Genomic DNA, 15,502 nt, shown 5'->3' with positions numbered 1-15,502 from the left:
ATGGGGTTAGAGCTCTACCTGGACTTGCTCTCACCACCCTGCCGAGCCGTCTACATCTTTGCCAAGAAAACAACAGCCCCTTCACATTCCAAAAAAATGGAGGTGCTCAAAGGTGAGTGAGGGAGCTGAACCCCTTTGCTCCCCCTTGGGGTTGTGTTTGCTTACCTTTCTTCCTTCCCAGGCAGGGCACTGAGCCCAGTTACCCCCAACAGACCTCAGGTTATGAAGCATCCCATCCCTTCCTGCTTTCAGCCTTTGTGAGTCAAGGACCTTCAAGAAGGAGATGAACAAAGCTAAGCTCAAACCCTGGGAACCTTTTCTGGAGCGAGAGAATCTGGGAGGCAGATTCAGTTTTGGGGAGCAAAATGCCAGATGGGATTTAGCTGGGACTGTCATAGACGGGTAAGAATTAAGTTTCTGGCTACTACTCTGGCATGACATTGCAGATGCCAACTCCGAATGCTGCTAGAGCTTGCCTCCTATCCGCTTTGCAGCTTCAAGGGTCCTAAGCCCCATGCTGTGGCTCTGTGCTCTACTCCCCGTCTCTGTTTCTTTTTACTCTGCTTCCCCCTTTCCACTTCCATTTCAACACCTGACAAGCCATATGGATGCTGCCCAGTATAAATACATTGTGGCCAGGAACAGGTGGGTGATGGGTTTTATACAGGGTCTCCATCTTGTACTGCTGTCTTTTTCTGACTCAGTGGTGGTTGTGATATATTATGGGGGGAGGTTCTCTTCTCGCTCCCCTCCCTAGGCAGTTTTTCTTCCTCACTGATTAGGGGAAATCTCTGCCTACTCTGATTGCCTTGAGTAGGGTTTTCTGCCCTTCTTTATGTTCTGGATAGTGACGCAGAAAATGTATATAATCTTTCCTTGTTTTCGCTCATTACACAATGGCTCCCCACTGTGGTGCCAGAGGGTCTCCCAGTTTTCATTTCTAATCTGTGATCACAGATTCTGCATTTGGTAAGCATCTACCTCCATTTTACTGATCACGTTCTGAGGTACCTGCTAGACCAAAAGAATGTAGGTTGTTTTTAGCTCTTCTTCCCTCTAGGCAGAATGTTGTCTCCTTAGGGCTAGAATCTTGGCCACAGGGATAAGCAACAACATGTCTGGGAAACATTTTTAGCACATCCATGGAGCTTTCTAAAGTCAGTGGATAAACTAGGTCCTGAGATACCAATGTTGATGGGGAAGTGAGTATAAAATCATACATAGAAACCATGATAATCTGAACCTCAGATGAACAGAAGTGTATCTGAAAGTTACATATGTCTTCAATATACACACATTATATCGGACATCTGACCTGCACATACAGATCTAAATGGTGAATTCTTCATGGCTGCATGAAACATAAACCTTTCAGTGCTGAAGTCTGACTAGTCCACAGAAGTCCTGGAGCTCACATGCTGCTGGCCAACAGTGGGAAGCAGCCTTTGGGAAGCTGGCTGGTTTTCTGTGCTGGCCAGCTCCCTCTCTTTGAGGTCTGCACTCCACATGAAGAAAAGGAGGACTTGTGGCACCTTAGAGACTAACAAATTTATTTGAGCATAAGCTTTCATGAGCTACAGCTCACTTCATCGGATGCATTCCACATGAGGAGCTGTCAAAGCTTTGTGAATCAGCTTCCCACAGTCCTCCAATGGCTACTGCTGTCTCCTGAGCCTTTTGCATAATCAATTTTATTGTATTCTTTTCTGTAATTTCAAGCCACTATAATGCTTTATATGAATGGTAAGTCTGTCAGTCTGCCATGAAAATAGGCAGGCTTGGGATGTCCATTGGAGAGTTAATCAAAAACATGGCCAGCTAAATGCAGGCCTAACATAAGTAGATGTAATCCTCATTGACTCCCATGGGAGTTATGCCTGCTTCCACCAGGGCTGAACTGGTCTGAAACATGCCTGAATCCTCACACTCCTTCTTGAGCATTATTCATGTTTTGAATAGGGAAGCTTATCTCACAAGTGTGGCGGTTAATGCTGCTGCATGAGAGGTTACTCTATGTAGAAAAGAGGTGTGGGTTTATTTTTTGATCAACCTTTTGGTTTTGGAGTAACAGCCGTGTTAGTCTGTATTCGCAAAAAGAAAAGGAGTACTTGTGGCACCTTAGAGACTAACCAATTTATTTGAGCATGAGCTTTCGTGAGCTACAGCTCACTTCATCAGATGCATACCGTGGCAGTTTCCACGGTATCCATCTGATGAAGTGAGCTGTAGCTCACGAAAGCTCATGCTCAAATAAATTGGTTAGTCTCTAAGGTGCCACAAGTACTCCTTTTCTTTTGGTTTTGGTCTTCTACAGCTTGGTGTAATGGAGGGGGAGTGTGTTGCTTTGACCAAAGTCTCATTTCTCTCCAGCTTCTCCTCTGAGGCATTTTACTCAGAGCCCCAAATGACTCCTCCCCAAGTGAGTAATGGGGCTGTCAACCAATTAGTGGGGAAAAGCTTATGATTCAGCAGTTCTGCCCAACAAACTTTGTCAGACAAGGGCTCCTAGGAGCCAGCAGCAGGAAAGTTACTCTGTACACAAGCATGAGAGAGCTAGGAGGCTTAGCAGCAGTAATTTGGGTTGTGAAGGAACTCTAAACCCAGATACTGAAAGAAATGGGAGCAGGAAGTAAAAGGCTGTTTAAGCCCCACTGGGGCCTAATTGCAAAATCCTGGCAAGGCACTTGAGCAAGCACTGACTCTGTATCCAATTCAGAATTCAGTACTGATTTGGGTGGTTTGTTGTTTAAGATTTAGCCCAACATCTTTGTCTATCTGTCCAAGGTATTTATAGTACTCGTGGGGGAATTCTGTGCCACTGTGCATGCACAGAATTTATGTCCCCTGCAGATTTATTTGCTTCCCTGCAGAAAAATGACTTTCTGATGGGGAAGCAAAGGGAAGCCACAAGAGCAGTCATGAGAACCTCCCCAGCAGTATGTTTCAGGTGCCCAGGGCAGCCAGCAGAGAGGTCAAACACTGCAGGACGGGGGCAGGACTGTGGAAGAGATGGCTGGTGCCTCCTACCCTGTGCCAGGCTCAGCTGCTAGTCAGGATGGGACTTCCTCTTCCCCTGCATAGCATCCAGGGCTGGGTCAAACCCACCCCCAGATTTCTCCCCCAGCTGCAGGAAGCTCTGCAAATTCTCCCACCCCTCGGTTCCTGCACCCATTGCTCCTCAGCTGCAGGGGGAGGGATCCCTGTACAGGGAGCTGCTCCCCCATCTGCCTAGCCCCCATGCATCCAAACCCCCTCATACCCAGACTCTCCTGTGAAGCCTCACCCCCTGCACTCAGAACCGCCCCCCACATGAGCCCCACTCCCCCGGCACCTGGACCACCCTGACGAGACACCCGTTTGAGGATCCCCATACCACTGAGCCCCAAAAAGCTGCACCTGGATCCCTGCCCTACTCCCTCAGCATCTGGACTCCCTGCTGAGCCCCAACTACCTTCACCTGGACCCTCCCCCCCGCAGAGTCCCATTACCTTTGCACCCAGAACCTCTCAACAAGCCCCTGTGCATCCAAGTTCCCCTGCATCCGGATCCCCCACTAAGCTGTCCACACCCAGATTGCCCCACACATAACTGTCTCGACCCACACCTGGTTCCCCCTACACTAAGCCCCTTCACACTTGGATCCTGCCTTGCTGTGCCTGCCTGCCCATACCTGGTGTACCTGGCATGTAGGGGCAGGGCCTGTCCTTCCACTGTGTCAGGGTGGGTGCAGCCTCACTGCTGAGTCCGTGTCCCGGGGGGAGCTGCACAGTGATCTCCCACCTCTGCGCAGCCAGTGGCCTGTGCTCCCCAATGCCATGCTAGAGCCTCCACATTTATTTGACAGATTTTGCAGAATTTTAAAATATTGTGTGCAGAATTTTTAATTTTCTGGTGCAGAATTTTTAATTTTTTGGCGCAGAATGCTCTTAGGAATATGGGGAGTCAGTCACTTGCCGATGTTGACTTCAGTGGGAGTTTTGCTGCCTTAATGATAGTGGAATAAGGACTTCCAGACTAAATCCCATTGAAGTCAATGGGAGATCTGACAGAGAAAGGCGTTCTCTATTTAGCTTGGTGTGCCGCTTTTCCTATTCAGCCTCTTTATCCACAGATCAGAGTAGCTGATAATTAAAAGGATAGTGAATTTAGACCCAGAATGTAGAGTTTGTGTTAGGAGGGTAAATGCCTGCTTTTCTTGGAACATTGAACAGCCCCTCCCCCATCCACCCCGAAGCCAAAACTTTTACAAAAGGTTTTCACTTGATTGGTGAGATTTGTATGAGAAATGCAATCCTTCCCCTGCAGCAGTAATGGGTGACACAGGTAATGATGCTTTTACTTAGATATGCTATTTTTCTCCTCTGGAAAAATGATGCAGGTCACCACCCTCAAGTCAAGTGACTAAATAAGTCAGAGAAGGCCGCTACCTGCCCAAGGGAGCTTAGCATGCCCTTTCAGGTGCATCTATAAGTTTTAACACCTCTTCAGTTCAAAAGACTTAAGGGCATCCTGACACCTTGTTTTCAATGCACATACTGCAGCATTCGGCTACTGCACAAAAGCCAGAAAGTGAACTGGGCTAATTTATTTTCCCACCTCCAAGCTAAGTGAAATGCAGAACATCAACAAACAGTACCAGTGATGAAAATGTAAATTGGATTCCAGAATTCCATCCGTGTTCACGCTGATATTAACACAGGAAGAAAATGTTTGTTTTTTTATCTGGTTTTTAACCAGGCAAGTATGTCTAAAAGAAGCTGTTACTCTGTGGTTAGAGGAGCTCTTTCTTGTCCAGGAGTAGCACCCCAGTGTTTCTGCCTGCCCAGCCGCAGGAGGCTTAGTTACTAAGCCCTGTGTGCTCAATGCACTAATTTCCCTTTGCTTTCAGCAGCCTGCATGCAGCACTTGGTCAAGTCTAAAGAAAATCGTCTGTGTGAGCCACATCACACTGGCTCACCCTCTCACAGCTTTGCCCTTCCTCTATGAATGACAGCCTACCCAAGGCAACTGGCTATTCTTTTCAGCACGGTCAATGTAAAATGGACCCTCTTATGCATCTATGTTGTGTGAGAGAATTCAGAGCTCACTGGTCTCACTCCCCTCTCTGTTACGTTTTGTTCTCTCCACCCATCCTCCAAATTCCTGACCTCTAACTTCTTTTTTTTTTTTTTTTTTTTTTAATAAAGGATGAACCTCCCATCCCCAACACTGACAAACACCTTGCATCGCTTCTGCTCAGGTGTACACAGAATATAGAAATCAGTCACAGCCATGATCATAATACATAAACCCATAATCCTGTCAAAGTAACTTGAAACCAGTGTTGGCATGAAATGCTTTCCCTGTAAACCTGAATGGCGCAATGCACAGCCCTGTGGCAGAATTCTCAGCATGGCTGTATTGTGTATGAAAGGCCATTGTGTGACACCAAGCCAATAAGCAAAAAGAAAAGGAGTACTTGTGGCACCTTAGAGACTAACCAATTTATTTGAGCATGAGCTTTCGTGAGCTACAGCTCACTTCATTGGATGCATACCGTGGAAACTGCAGCAGACTTTACATATACACAGAGAATATGAAACAATACCTCCTCCCACCCCACTGTCCTGCTGGTAATAGCTTATCTAAAGTGATCATCAGGTTAGGCCATTTCCAGCACAAATCCAGGTTTTCTCACCCTCCACCCCCCCACACAAATTCACTCTCCTGCTGGTGATAGCCCATCCAAAGTGACAACTCTTTACACAATGTGCATGATAATCAATTTGGGCCATTTCCTGCACAAATCCAGGTTTGTGCAAGAAATGGCCCAAATTGATTATCATGCACATTGTGTAAAGAGTTGTCACTTTGGATGGGCTATCACCAGCAGGAGAGTGAATTTGTGTGGGGGGGTGGAGGGTGAGAAAACCTGGATTTGTGCTGGAAATGGCCTAACCTGATGATCACTTTAGATAAGCTATTACCAGCAGGACAGTGGGGTGGGAGGAGGTATTGTTTCATATTCTCTGTGTATATGTAAAGTCTGCTGCAGTTTCCACGGTATGCATCCGATGAAGTGAGCTGTAGCTCACGCTCAAATAAATTGGTTAGTCTCTAAGGTGCCACAAGTACTCCTTTTCTTTTTGCGAATACAGACTAACACGGCTGTTACTCTGAAACAAGCCAATAAGGTGTCATTTCTCATTTATGACATCATGGCATCATGAGAGCTCCATGTAAGAAACTGAGAACCAGTTCCCAAGCTACTTCAAAAATGGAACAGCCTATTAAGAACACACAATTAGTGTCCTTTATGGGCCTGATAAATTATTAAAGCAGGTTGGAAGTTGGTACAGAGTCCCTTGCATGGAATTCTCCTGTTGCCCAGTGCCACAAAGGACACCCTCACTCCCCACTTGCTGGCTGCCTCCTGCAGTAGGTTCAGATGCCAGTGATAACTAACAGCCTAGCATATAGGATTTCACAGTGTATTTGCTTGTGTTTGTTACCTCGTGAACTTTTAGACTGTTGGGCTGTGCAACATGGAAGCAGTTTCCCTTTAACCTAACACAGCGATAAAGCTACTGTGCAGGACGCCCACACAGATTCCCACATACAGAATCCTCACCTTCGGGTACAGGGATCTTTTGTCTCATTAACATGGACAACAACTATAGCCTCATGGAGATATATCTACACAGCAATTAGACACCCACAGCTGGCCTGTGCCAGCTGATTTGGGCTAATGGGGCTCGGGCTAAGGGGCTGTTTAATTGTGCATAGATTTTCGGGCTTGGGCTGGAGCCCGGGATCTAGAACCTCAGCCCTAACATCCACACCGCAATTAAACAGCCCCTCACCCCGAGTCCTGCGAACCTGAATCAGCTGGTACTGGCTCAGTGCTGGTGTCTAATTGTACCATAGACATACTGTAGTGGGGTAGTCACCCCGCTCTGGCCCTGAAGGAGTTAAAGCAGCCCTGGAGAGGGCTGCAGCTGGGGAAAAAGACTGAAAGAAGCAAACCTAGGCTGACTGGGGGAAGTGGCCATAGCTGGGTCCACGCCCCGACCAGGCCACAACTGGCCCTATAAGAGGGCTGTGGGCCAGAAGCAGGAGAGTTTCACTCTAGCCCCAGAGTGAGAAGGGCTAGCTGCCTGAGAGCAGGTACCTGAAGTGGAACAGTGCTGGGGAAGGGCAAAGGGAGCTGGGGAGCTCCAGCCTGGTAAACCCCCAGGCTGCAGGCCTTGGTAAAGGCCCAGAAAGGTACTGGGGCTGCAGAGGGGCAGCCTGGGAATAGGCAAAGGCATCAGGTCCTAACCCCTTGCCAATGATGAGTGCCCATTACAGACTGCAGTCTGCCCCAGTGAGTGGGGGCTAGATGATGACTGGCAGTAGCCACTGAGGCAAGGTGGGTTTAGAGGGTTGGGGGTTCCCCTGGGAGGGGAGACCCAGAGTGTGGGAGCACTGACAGGGGGCAGCACCCCAAGGTAAAGGGCACCAGGGTCTGGGAGGGACGCGGGGCCAGCGGCAGGTGAGACACTGTCCTGCAGAGGGTGCTCCGTAAGCTGGAAAAGAGCTAATTCCCTAGACTAGCAGGAGGCGCCACACCGGTGAGTCCTCACCTTGCTACACATACCCATGAAGACAATTCCCAATAGCCTGCTCCATCTGCTACAGGATCCAAAAACCAAGCCTAACTTTGCCAAGAGCTCACTCTGTTAACAGAGCTGTGTATACCATGACCGCTGGCAATCAGAACCCATCCAAGTATACAAGGCCAAGCGCATCCATGGAGCAACTCCTTGGATGTCAGTAAACTAGGAATGAATTTGCTTCAGCATTTCCATACTGTAAATATTGGAGATAACGAGCCTCCTCTTTGTACTTTGCCTTCTGGCCTGTTCCCCCCGCCCCCTTTTTGTTTGGAATGTCACCTGAATTTTATTTAACTTAGTGAATACGGAGAGCTGGTGAAAGGTGCCAGACTGAGAGCCCCAAAAGCAACCCACTCTGCTCAGAACAGGGACAGCAGCAACACCGCAGACCTCACCACTCTGCCTCTGTGCTAACAAGGTCACCTCCAGGGATTATAGGGGATTTCAGTTTCCATGGCCATTCAGCCCTTGGCCTCCCACAGAGGGTGCCAATGATATTGGTGATTACTGTAATGTAAGGAATTCTGCACTAAGAACTAGAATAAGGAATCTTGGCCAATGAACAGCCATCCGATGATAACTATCAGCCATTACTGACCTGAGCCAGATGTGAAACAGAGACCTTAATGTCCCACTAAGTAGAAATATAAAATAAACAAACAGATGGGCTGTCTGTGCCCAGGTGACCATCCAGGAACTCAGAACACTGACTCTCCCTGCCAATAATTTAAACGGGCATGTTTCAGTTTCTTTAAAGATAAACTGCAAAACAAGAGCAACAGAAAGGATTGCGGCCTTTACTGGTTCTTTATGATGTACAAAGACAGCCCCAGAAACTTTATCCTCCCTACAAACAGAAGGCGTGTGTTTTTTCTCCTTATTTTTTACCTTACCAGCAGGGCCGGTGTAACCACTAGGTGGTCGCCTAGGGCACCAAGATTTGGGGGCGCCAAAAGGGGCTCCGGCAGGATGAGCAGTGACGAGCTCGCAGGTGGGAGGTGGCTGGGTGGAGGGGGGAGGGCTGAGCTTGGTGTCACCCCCCCACACACGCTGATCGCTCTCCCCCGCCTCTCCCCTTGCAGATGCCATCCCGTGCCCAGCCCAGGCTCCCCCGGACCCGAGGAGGTGAGGCAGGCGGCGGGGCGGGAGGGCTGGGCACCCGGGCTGTGGGGGCGGAGTGAGGGGGAAGATTCGGGCTGCCGGGAAGGGGGCTCCATGTGCTTCCTGGGAAGCTCTGCCCTGTGGGGGGAGGCAGGGGCCTGCTGGTGCTGGGGGCTCAGGGTGGGGGGGAATCTGTGTGCCAGGCTCTGGGGGGAGGGGCAGCGTGGCGTGGCTGGCCGGGCTGGGGGGGAGATGTGGGGGGGGAATGTATGCCAAGCTCTGGAGCGGGGGGCAGGATCCCGTGGCATGGTCAGGCTGAGGCTTGGGTGAGCTGGGCCAGAGGGGGCTGCGTGCCACACTCTGGAGACAGTAGCAGGACTCAGCCATGGGCCGGGCAGGGCTGGGGGAGGCGTGCTGTGTGCCGGGGGGGTGCTGTGTGCAGGGGGGAGAAGGCGGAGGGGGGATGCTGTGTGCCGGGGGGGAGAAGGCAGAGGGGAGTCAAGGGGGGCTGCGTGTCTGGCTGAGTGCTGTGAAGGGAGGGCTGTGTGCCTGGCTGGGGGGGCTCTTTGTGTGCTGGGCTAGGTTTTGAGGGGGAAGTGGGGGATCAGCAGGGGGCGCAAGATGGAAGTTTCGCCTAGGGCGCAAAATATCCTTGCACCGGCCCTGCTTACCAGACCCTCATTCTCTCTGTAGTTCTAGGAGGGCCTAGCAAGATCTGTGGCGGGTCTGGTCACTAAAGTCACATGAGGCTGCAACTTATGCAACCAGTTTTCCCTCCCCCACTCAGTCTACCACCTAATCAGCATCTAGAGGGCAGGTAGAAGTTACAGCTCAGGTTACCATTTCATGTGTCATCCCTATTTGGGCCCCCAGGTTCTTGCCAAGGTACTCCAGCAAAGCCAGAAAAGTGAGAATCCAAGATTTCTCGTGTAATATGAAGTGAGGGCAGGGAGAAAGGGTGGAACAGTTAAAACCAAAATCAAACTCTGAGATATATTTTCTAGATCATTCCGAAGTAAAGCGCAAACCCCACTTTTATGCTTTGCTGTGTCGGTCCCGTTTCCAAAGAAGCTGAAGACCTGATTAGATAACAAACTCTGTTAACATCTGCCAGTTGGAACAGCGTGGTTGTGGAATTTAACTCTCCTATGAGAGAGGGAAGAAGAAATTATTTCACGAGGTCTCCTGAAAGGGATGCACTAATATCAGCGTCCTCAAGCCAGGAACAGTGCAGGGAAATGCTGTGTAAGCTTCCCTCTCCATAACTAGGTCAATGCTCATCCACTCTGACCTCCAGCCTCTCTGCTATTCCAGAGCCGCAGAACCCTTGTTTGCAGATGAATCATTTTCTGTGACTGTTTATGCAGCAACAAGCTGACTGCTGTGTCATTGACATCCATGTCATACTCTTCCTAGTCAGGGCTCTGGAAACTTCCTCAGCCACTCCTCTCCCCGGGGAGCAGATTCTGCTGACAGCATCTTCTTTTCATGTGAGCGCTCAGTGTCCTCCGCTGTTCAGAGCCTAGCAAACTGGAGCGGAGACTTTGCTCCCACAGCTGGGCTGTCTACAGTTGATATTCATCCACTGCAGTGATCTCTATTGACCCACAGTCTTCAAGCTCCTTTCTTTATTCCGTCCTAGCTGGTGTTGGTCTCCTTCATGAGCTGCAAGAAAATGGTTTAGCTTTGACTTTCCCTGTGAGGAAGAGTGGGGGGTTAGTGACCATCTGACTCATTATAATGCTCTGTGCACAAATGTGTTTCTTCCAGGCCATGCCTATTTCCTTCACAAATATGAAAATATATTTAAGATGTTCAGTTGCCTTTATTCAAATCTCCCTCTTCTTTCCCTGCCTCTAAGACCTTGGCACACTCGCTTTCTACTGCATAGTGGACATTTGTGAGTAACGCTTCAGCAAGTTGCACAATTGCCATTCCCAGTGACAGAGATCAGTGGTTGAATCCTCGTGCAACAGCAAATACCCTGCTCCAGGTGACTGTCAAATCTGGGCAAGGTCTTTTGTCTCTCTCCGATATAGTCCCTTTTTTCAAACAAATACATGATATGGGAAAAACTCTAGTTGTATATCACAAAGGTTCCTATAAGCATCATAAAATGATGGCAGGACATCCTTGTGGGCAGAGTCCAGTCCGAGCTGGGAGCTCCTTTCACTTTAGCTTCCATTGGTCCAGCTACCAGTCTCATAACTGGTGAGTTTTTTCTCACTGTTTCCAGGGCAACAGCACAGTGACGGATTTGGCAAGGTGAACGTCCTAAGGAAAGCGCCAGCACTGAAGGATGGAGATTTCACCTTAGCAGAAAGGTAAGAATTCCATAGAAGTACACACTTCTCTTTCTTATCCCGTTATTCATCATTTTAATCCTTCTGAGGCTGCACATCTGTCAGCTGCAATCCATTGTAGGATGATGGTTTTGGCCTGAAGCAGGCAAGGAAAAGTGGATGATAAGAGTTCTCTGCTGTTTTGAGATTGCTCTTCTCAGTGCCACTGCAATCTGGCTGAATGTTCCATGGGGACCCAGCTTGGAATCTCATCAAGGCCTGTCTGTCTGTTTGGAGAGTGATGCAGTCTTTAGAATAAAGTTATCTCTGTTTTTCCCCACAAGTGGAACCATTAGGAATGTGATGCCATAGGTGGATTTCTTGCAATATACTGGCCTTGGTGCTCCACTTGTTCCTCAATTCAAGATCACTTTTCCTGCTTCCTGTCACCCTTCTTCCCTAAATCTCTGTCCCCAGAATTCCAATCTTTCTTGTCTCCCATCATCCCAGCAGAATTACATTAATAAATGTTGCTCAGGTGTTTAAAGCAAATATAGCTCACTAGAGGGGAATAACAAACTCAGAACTCTCAAATTCTTTATTTCGTCCTCCTGTTTCCCCACTTCAATTTTTTTATCTCTATTAACTTTCCCTTTTTCCTGGATGTCCCCTTCTACCATTCTCCATTCCTATGCTTTATAATGCAAGTAACATGAAGAAATGAAGAGGAAAGGGATGCAGATGAAAACTTTCTTTCACCTTAACTCACCTGCCTATCTTCTTCTCTTTATACTTGGACAGCCCTGCAATTCTTGCCTACCTGAGTCAGAAGTATAAAACCCCTGACCACTGGTACCCATTGGATATGAAGAAACGAGCCTGGGTAGATGAATACCTGGCCTGGCAACATTCTGCCATCCGGCCAAGTGTTTTAAAGATTTTCTGGCTCAAGGTAAGAGATTTAAATATCCAAAGCTGGACCTCGTGTGAGTCAGCAGCTGCTGAATTTCCCATGGTGGAGAATTGTGCTCCAGAACCTAATGCTATCTACCTTTGGTACTTTCTATGGCCCCTGTGACAGATACTGCAACCACATCCAGTATCTTTGGGGGAACATATTGTTGTAAGTTTGTGTGCTACTGTGGCCAGGGATTGTATGCAATTCCAGGGGGAAGGGTTACCACAGCTCCTCTAGGAATCAGAAATGTGCAGGAGAGTGAAAAAAGTGAATCACTGAGGTTGTAAACACCTCCAGAGAGGCACTACCCCTGGGGAAGCGCACATCTACTGGTCCAAACTGGATTTTCCAGAGACTAACAGACATAAAGAGAGGGCTTTTGGCATAAAAAGGCTGTGGTTAAACTGACTCAGGGCCTTCATTCTGATCCAGAATATGGACAGGACCTTCTGTCCAAGGACCTCGACCTTTACAAAAGGGTTGGAAAGACTATGGCCTACTAAGTGACTGATTGGTGACCTCTGGTAAGTTTTGAGCACATGTATAGGAACTTTTGTTTTATACATGTTTTCTCTGTAATGATTTTACCTTAAGAATAAATGTGCTTGCTTAGAAAGAGCTGTATAATAACTTGTAACTGCTGGCAGTACATTGGTCATAGCCCTGAGAGAGAAAGCAAAGCAAAACACAGGCAGTGGCCTTTAGGTAGATTGGTTTGCTGGGGAAATCACAGCATAAGACAGGTAGCTGTGCAGCCTTAAAACCCTGGTCCAGAGGCAACGAGACGCAGGTTTCTGAGCAAGAGAGTAGATGGTGAGAGCCGGAAACCTTACGTGTGTGCCCTTGAGGGACAACGGTGGGGGGAATACAGGTGCAGTTTCCCTGAAACTGCGACAACCCCCATTACTGTAGTATCTGAGCACTTCCCAGTCTTTCATGTATTCATCCTCCCAACCCCCTATGAAGTAGAACAGTGCTGTTATCCCCATTTTACAGATGTGGAACTGAGGCACAGAGAGACCTGTGCAAGTGATTCAGGAAGTCTGTGTCAGAGCAGGGCACTGAACCCAGGCCTACCGAAGCACGCAGGTTAGTGCCCTAATCACTAGACCAGCCTTCCTATCCTATTCTTTGACCGTAGTTCCCCTTCTCCTCCCCTGCAGCCCTGCCAGTTCCAATACCTGCAAATAAACAGATCTTGAGAGAGATCATAGAATATCAGGGTTGGAAGGGACCTCAGGAGGTCATCTAGTCCAACCCCCTGCTCAAAGCAGGACTAATCCCCAATTTTTGCCCCAGATACCAAATGGACCCCTCAAGGATTGAACTCACAACCCTGGGTTTAGCAGGCCAATGCTCAAACCACTGAGCTATCCCTCCCCCCATGAGCTATCCCTCCCCCCATCCACCATCTTGGGCAGAAATCATATGCTGTCAGCCCCCTAAGGCTGTGAATTATTGAGAATTTTTATTCTGCTTTCTCCTTTGAGCATTACTTCCCTAACTGTAAACATTTTGGAGGACAAGTGATCATCTTCTAATTTAAGATGAGGGACTTGATCTCTGTATGAGTCTAGACTTCCCGTCTGTGTATTATCCACACAAACAGCACCACTGTTGTTCGTTACTGTGGCACTGGCTGCAGCATGATGATCACTGAGCTTACCTTTTTCACAATTACTAAACAGGATCAAGTGTGTGTAGATGTATGAAGGCTAAGTCTATACCCTCTTCCCCACACAGGTGGTGTTTCCTTTATACATGGACCAGACAGCTCCTGAAGAGAAGCTGCAGGAAACTTTAGAGTACCTGGCCATTCCCCTGAAGCAGTTAGAGCAGAAGTTCCTGCAGGACAAACCCTTCCTTGTAGGCAACAAGATTTTTCTGGCAGACCTGGTGGCAGTTACGGAGCTCATGCAGGTAAGGGCTGGAGAAGGATGAGGAAAGCAGCGCTGTCTGAACTGCTTGGCCACTGGACAGCATGCTATACCACTTCCAAATGGGTGTGCTCTGTACCCTATCAGCACAGGAGAGAGATGGGGAGCAAAGTATGTGCAAGGACGTCAGACACCTAGTGAAGCAGGTGCATGCTGAGCACAGACTGAATGAGGTTCTCACAGCTGTTTCTCTTCCCGTTTGCCTGACCCACCCCCTCAGGATTTCATCCATAGTTGCAGCTTCTTAATTCTCCTAATGCAAGATCCAAACGGTAATATCATTCTCCTAAGGGAGAACAAATGCTCAGGAATGCCCTGGCATGGGGACAGAGGGAGAGGGATCCCATGTGACTATTTCCTCCACAAGGCAATGGCTTCCCTGTACGTTGCCTACAAAACACTAACCAGAAACTTCTCCAGCAGCTCAGATTTCTGGATGGGTCGTTTCTAAATATTAAATGGATCACACTTAGGATAGGTCAGAAGCTCACTTCCAGGCTGGCAGTGACATCCTCCCATTCTCCCCCTTTGGATGACACAAGTAGCAGCGCTGACTGTCTCTGGAGTTAGTCACTGTGATGTGGACAAGCTCAGTCATACCATCTGCAGGTCGAAAGTGGGAAAAACACTGGTGTCTGAATTTGTTAATCTTGGAAAAGATGCATGTTACTGTGTCATCTGATACATTTATTATATTTTCAGTCTGCCCCCCTGCATATGGTGAGCAGATGAATCACAGCGCCTGAAAATCCAGCCCAGACTACTCGACTTGTAGCACTGTGGCGGAACATAGTTCCAGTCCCCTTTGATCATAAAGCAGCTGTCATTAACCTGGGGGGATGGGCACAGAAATCCAGGTCAGGTGCTTCTTATTGCAGGTGAGAGAAAAGACTGAGGGTGTCATCCTCCAGCTTTTAGTGACACCCTTGCTGACTTCTTTTCCTACCTGTGGCAATCACAAGTAAATCCAAGTCAGTGACACCTCCTGCACTCCTGCACTCGCCAAGAATGGATTCTGCTGTGTAAGTGGTGAATTTCCTTATCGAAGTCTCACCCAAGTGTTTCGCAGCTATGTCTCTCTCTGCAGCTCATAGCAATTGGTTATAATATCTTTGAGGACATGCCCAAACTGGTTGAGTGGTGCAATCGAGTGGAGAAAGCTGTGGGGAACGAGCTTTTCCAGGAAGCACATAAGGTGATCCTGAATTTCCAGGATTTGAATAACATGCTGATTGAGCCACAACTAAAAGAGCAAATGAAACCTAGGCTGCTGAAGATGGTGGCCTGAAACGTTTATTTAAAAAATTGTAACAGTACATTTATTTCTTTTGCATCTTCTGGCCTCCTAGCTCCATGTGTGGCTGGTCTTAGGCTGTGAGGGAAGAACTCCACATCATATAGGAAATGAAACACTTCCACAGCCCATCTCTCTCTGCTCAGCTACAAGAAGTGAGGAAGAGTCTTAAAGTGTAGCTGTAACTCCAAAAAATGGCTCTGTAAAAGGGGTGGGTTCATTGATTACTGCCTTGAAGTGACTCCAGACCAAATTGCTCAGAAGACTCTTGCAGATAGACTAGTTTAACAGCA

At 48.2% G+C, this 15,502-nt stretch overlaps 1 protein-coding gene across 1 annotated transcript; it reads left to right on the top strand.

Annotated features, from left to right (window-relative positions):
• LOC144275806 (glutathione S-transferase theta-1-like) lies at positions 1-15,203 on the top strand. Its single transcript, XM_077835348.1, has 5 exons — positions 1-112; positions 10,975-11,062; positions 11,822-11,972; positions 13,722-13,898; positions 15,003-15,203. The coding sequence occupies exons 1-5, from the start codon at positions 1-3 to the stop codon at positions 15,201-15,203; spliced, it is 729 nt and encodes a 242-aa protein (XP_077691474.1).
• The last annotated feature ends 299 nt before the right edge of the window (positions 15,204-15,502 follow it).

This window comes from Eretmochelys imbricata, chromosome 15 (assembly GCF_965152235.1).
Source record: "Eretmochelys imbricata isolate rEreImb1 chromosome 15, rEreImb1.hap1, whole genome shotgun sequence".
In the NCBI taxonomy this organism is placed as follows: domain Eukaryota; kingdom Metazoa; phylum Chordata; order Testudines; family Cheloniidae; genus Eretmochelys; species Eretmochelys imbricata.
Note: the sequence above shows the minus strand (reverse complement) of the source record. Positions and strands in the feature narration are given on the sequence as shown.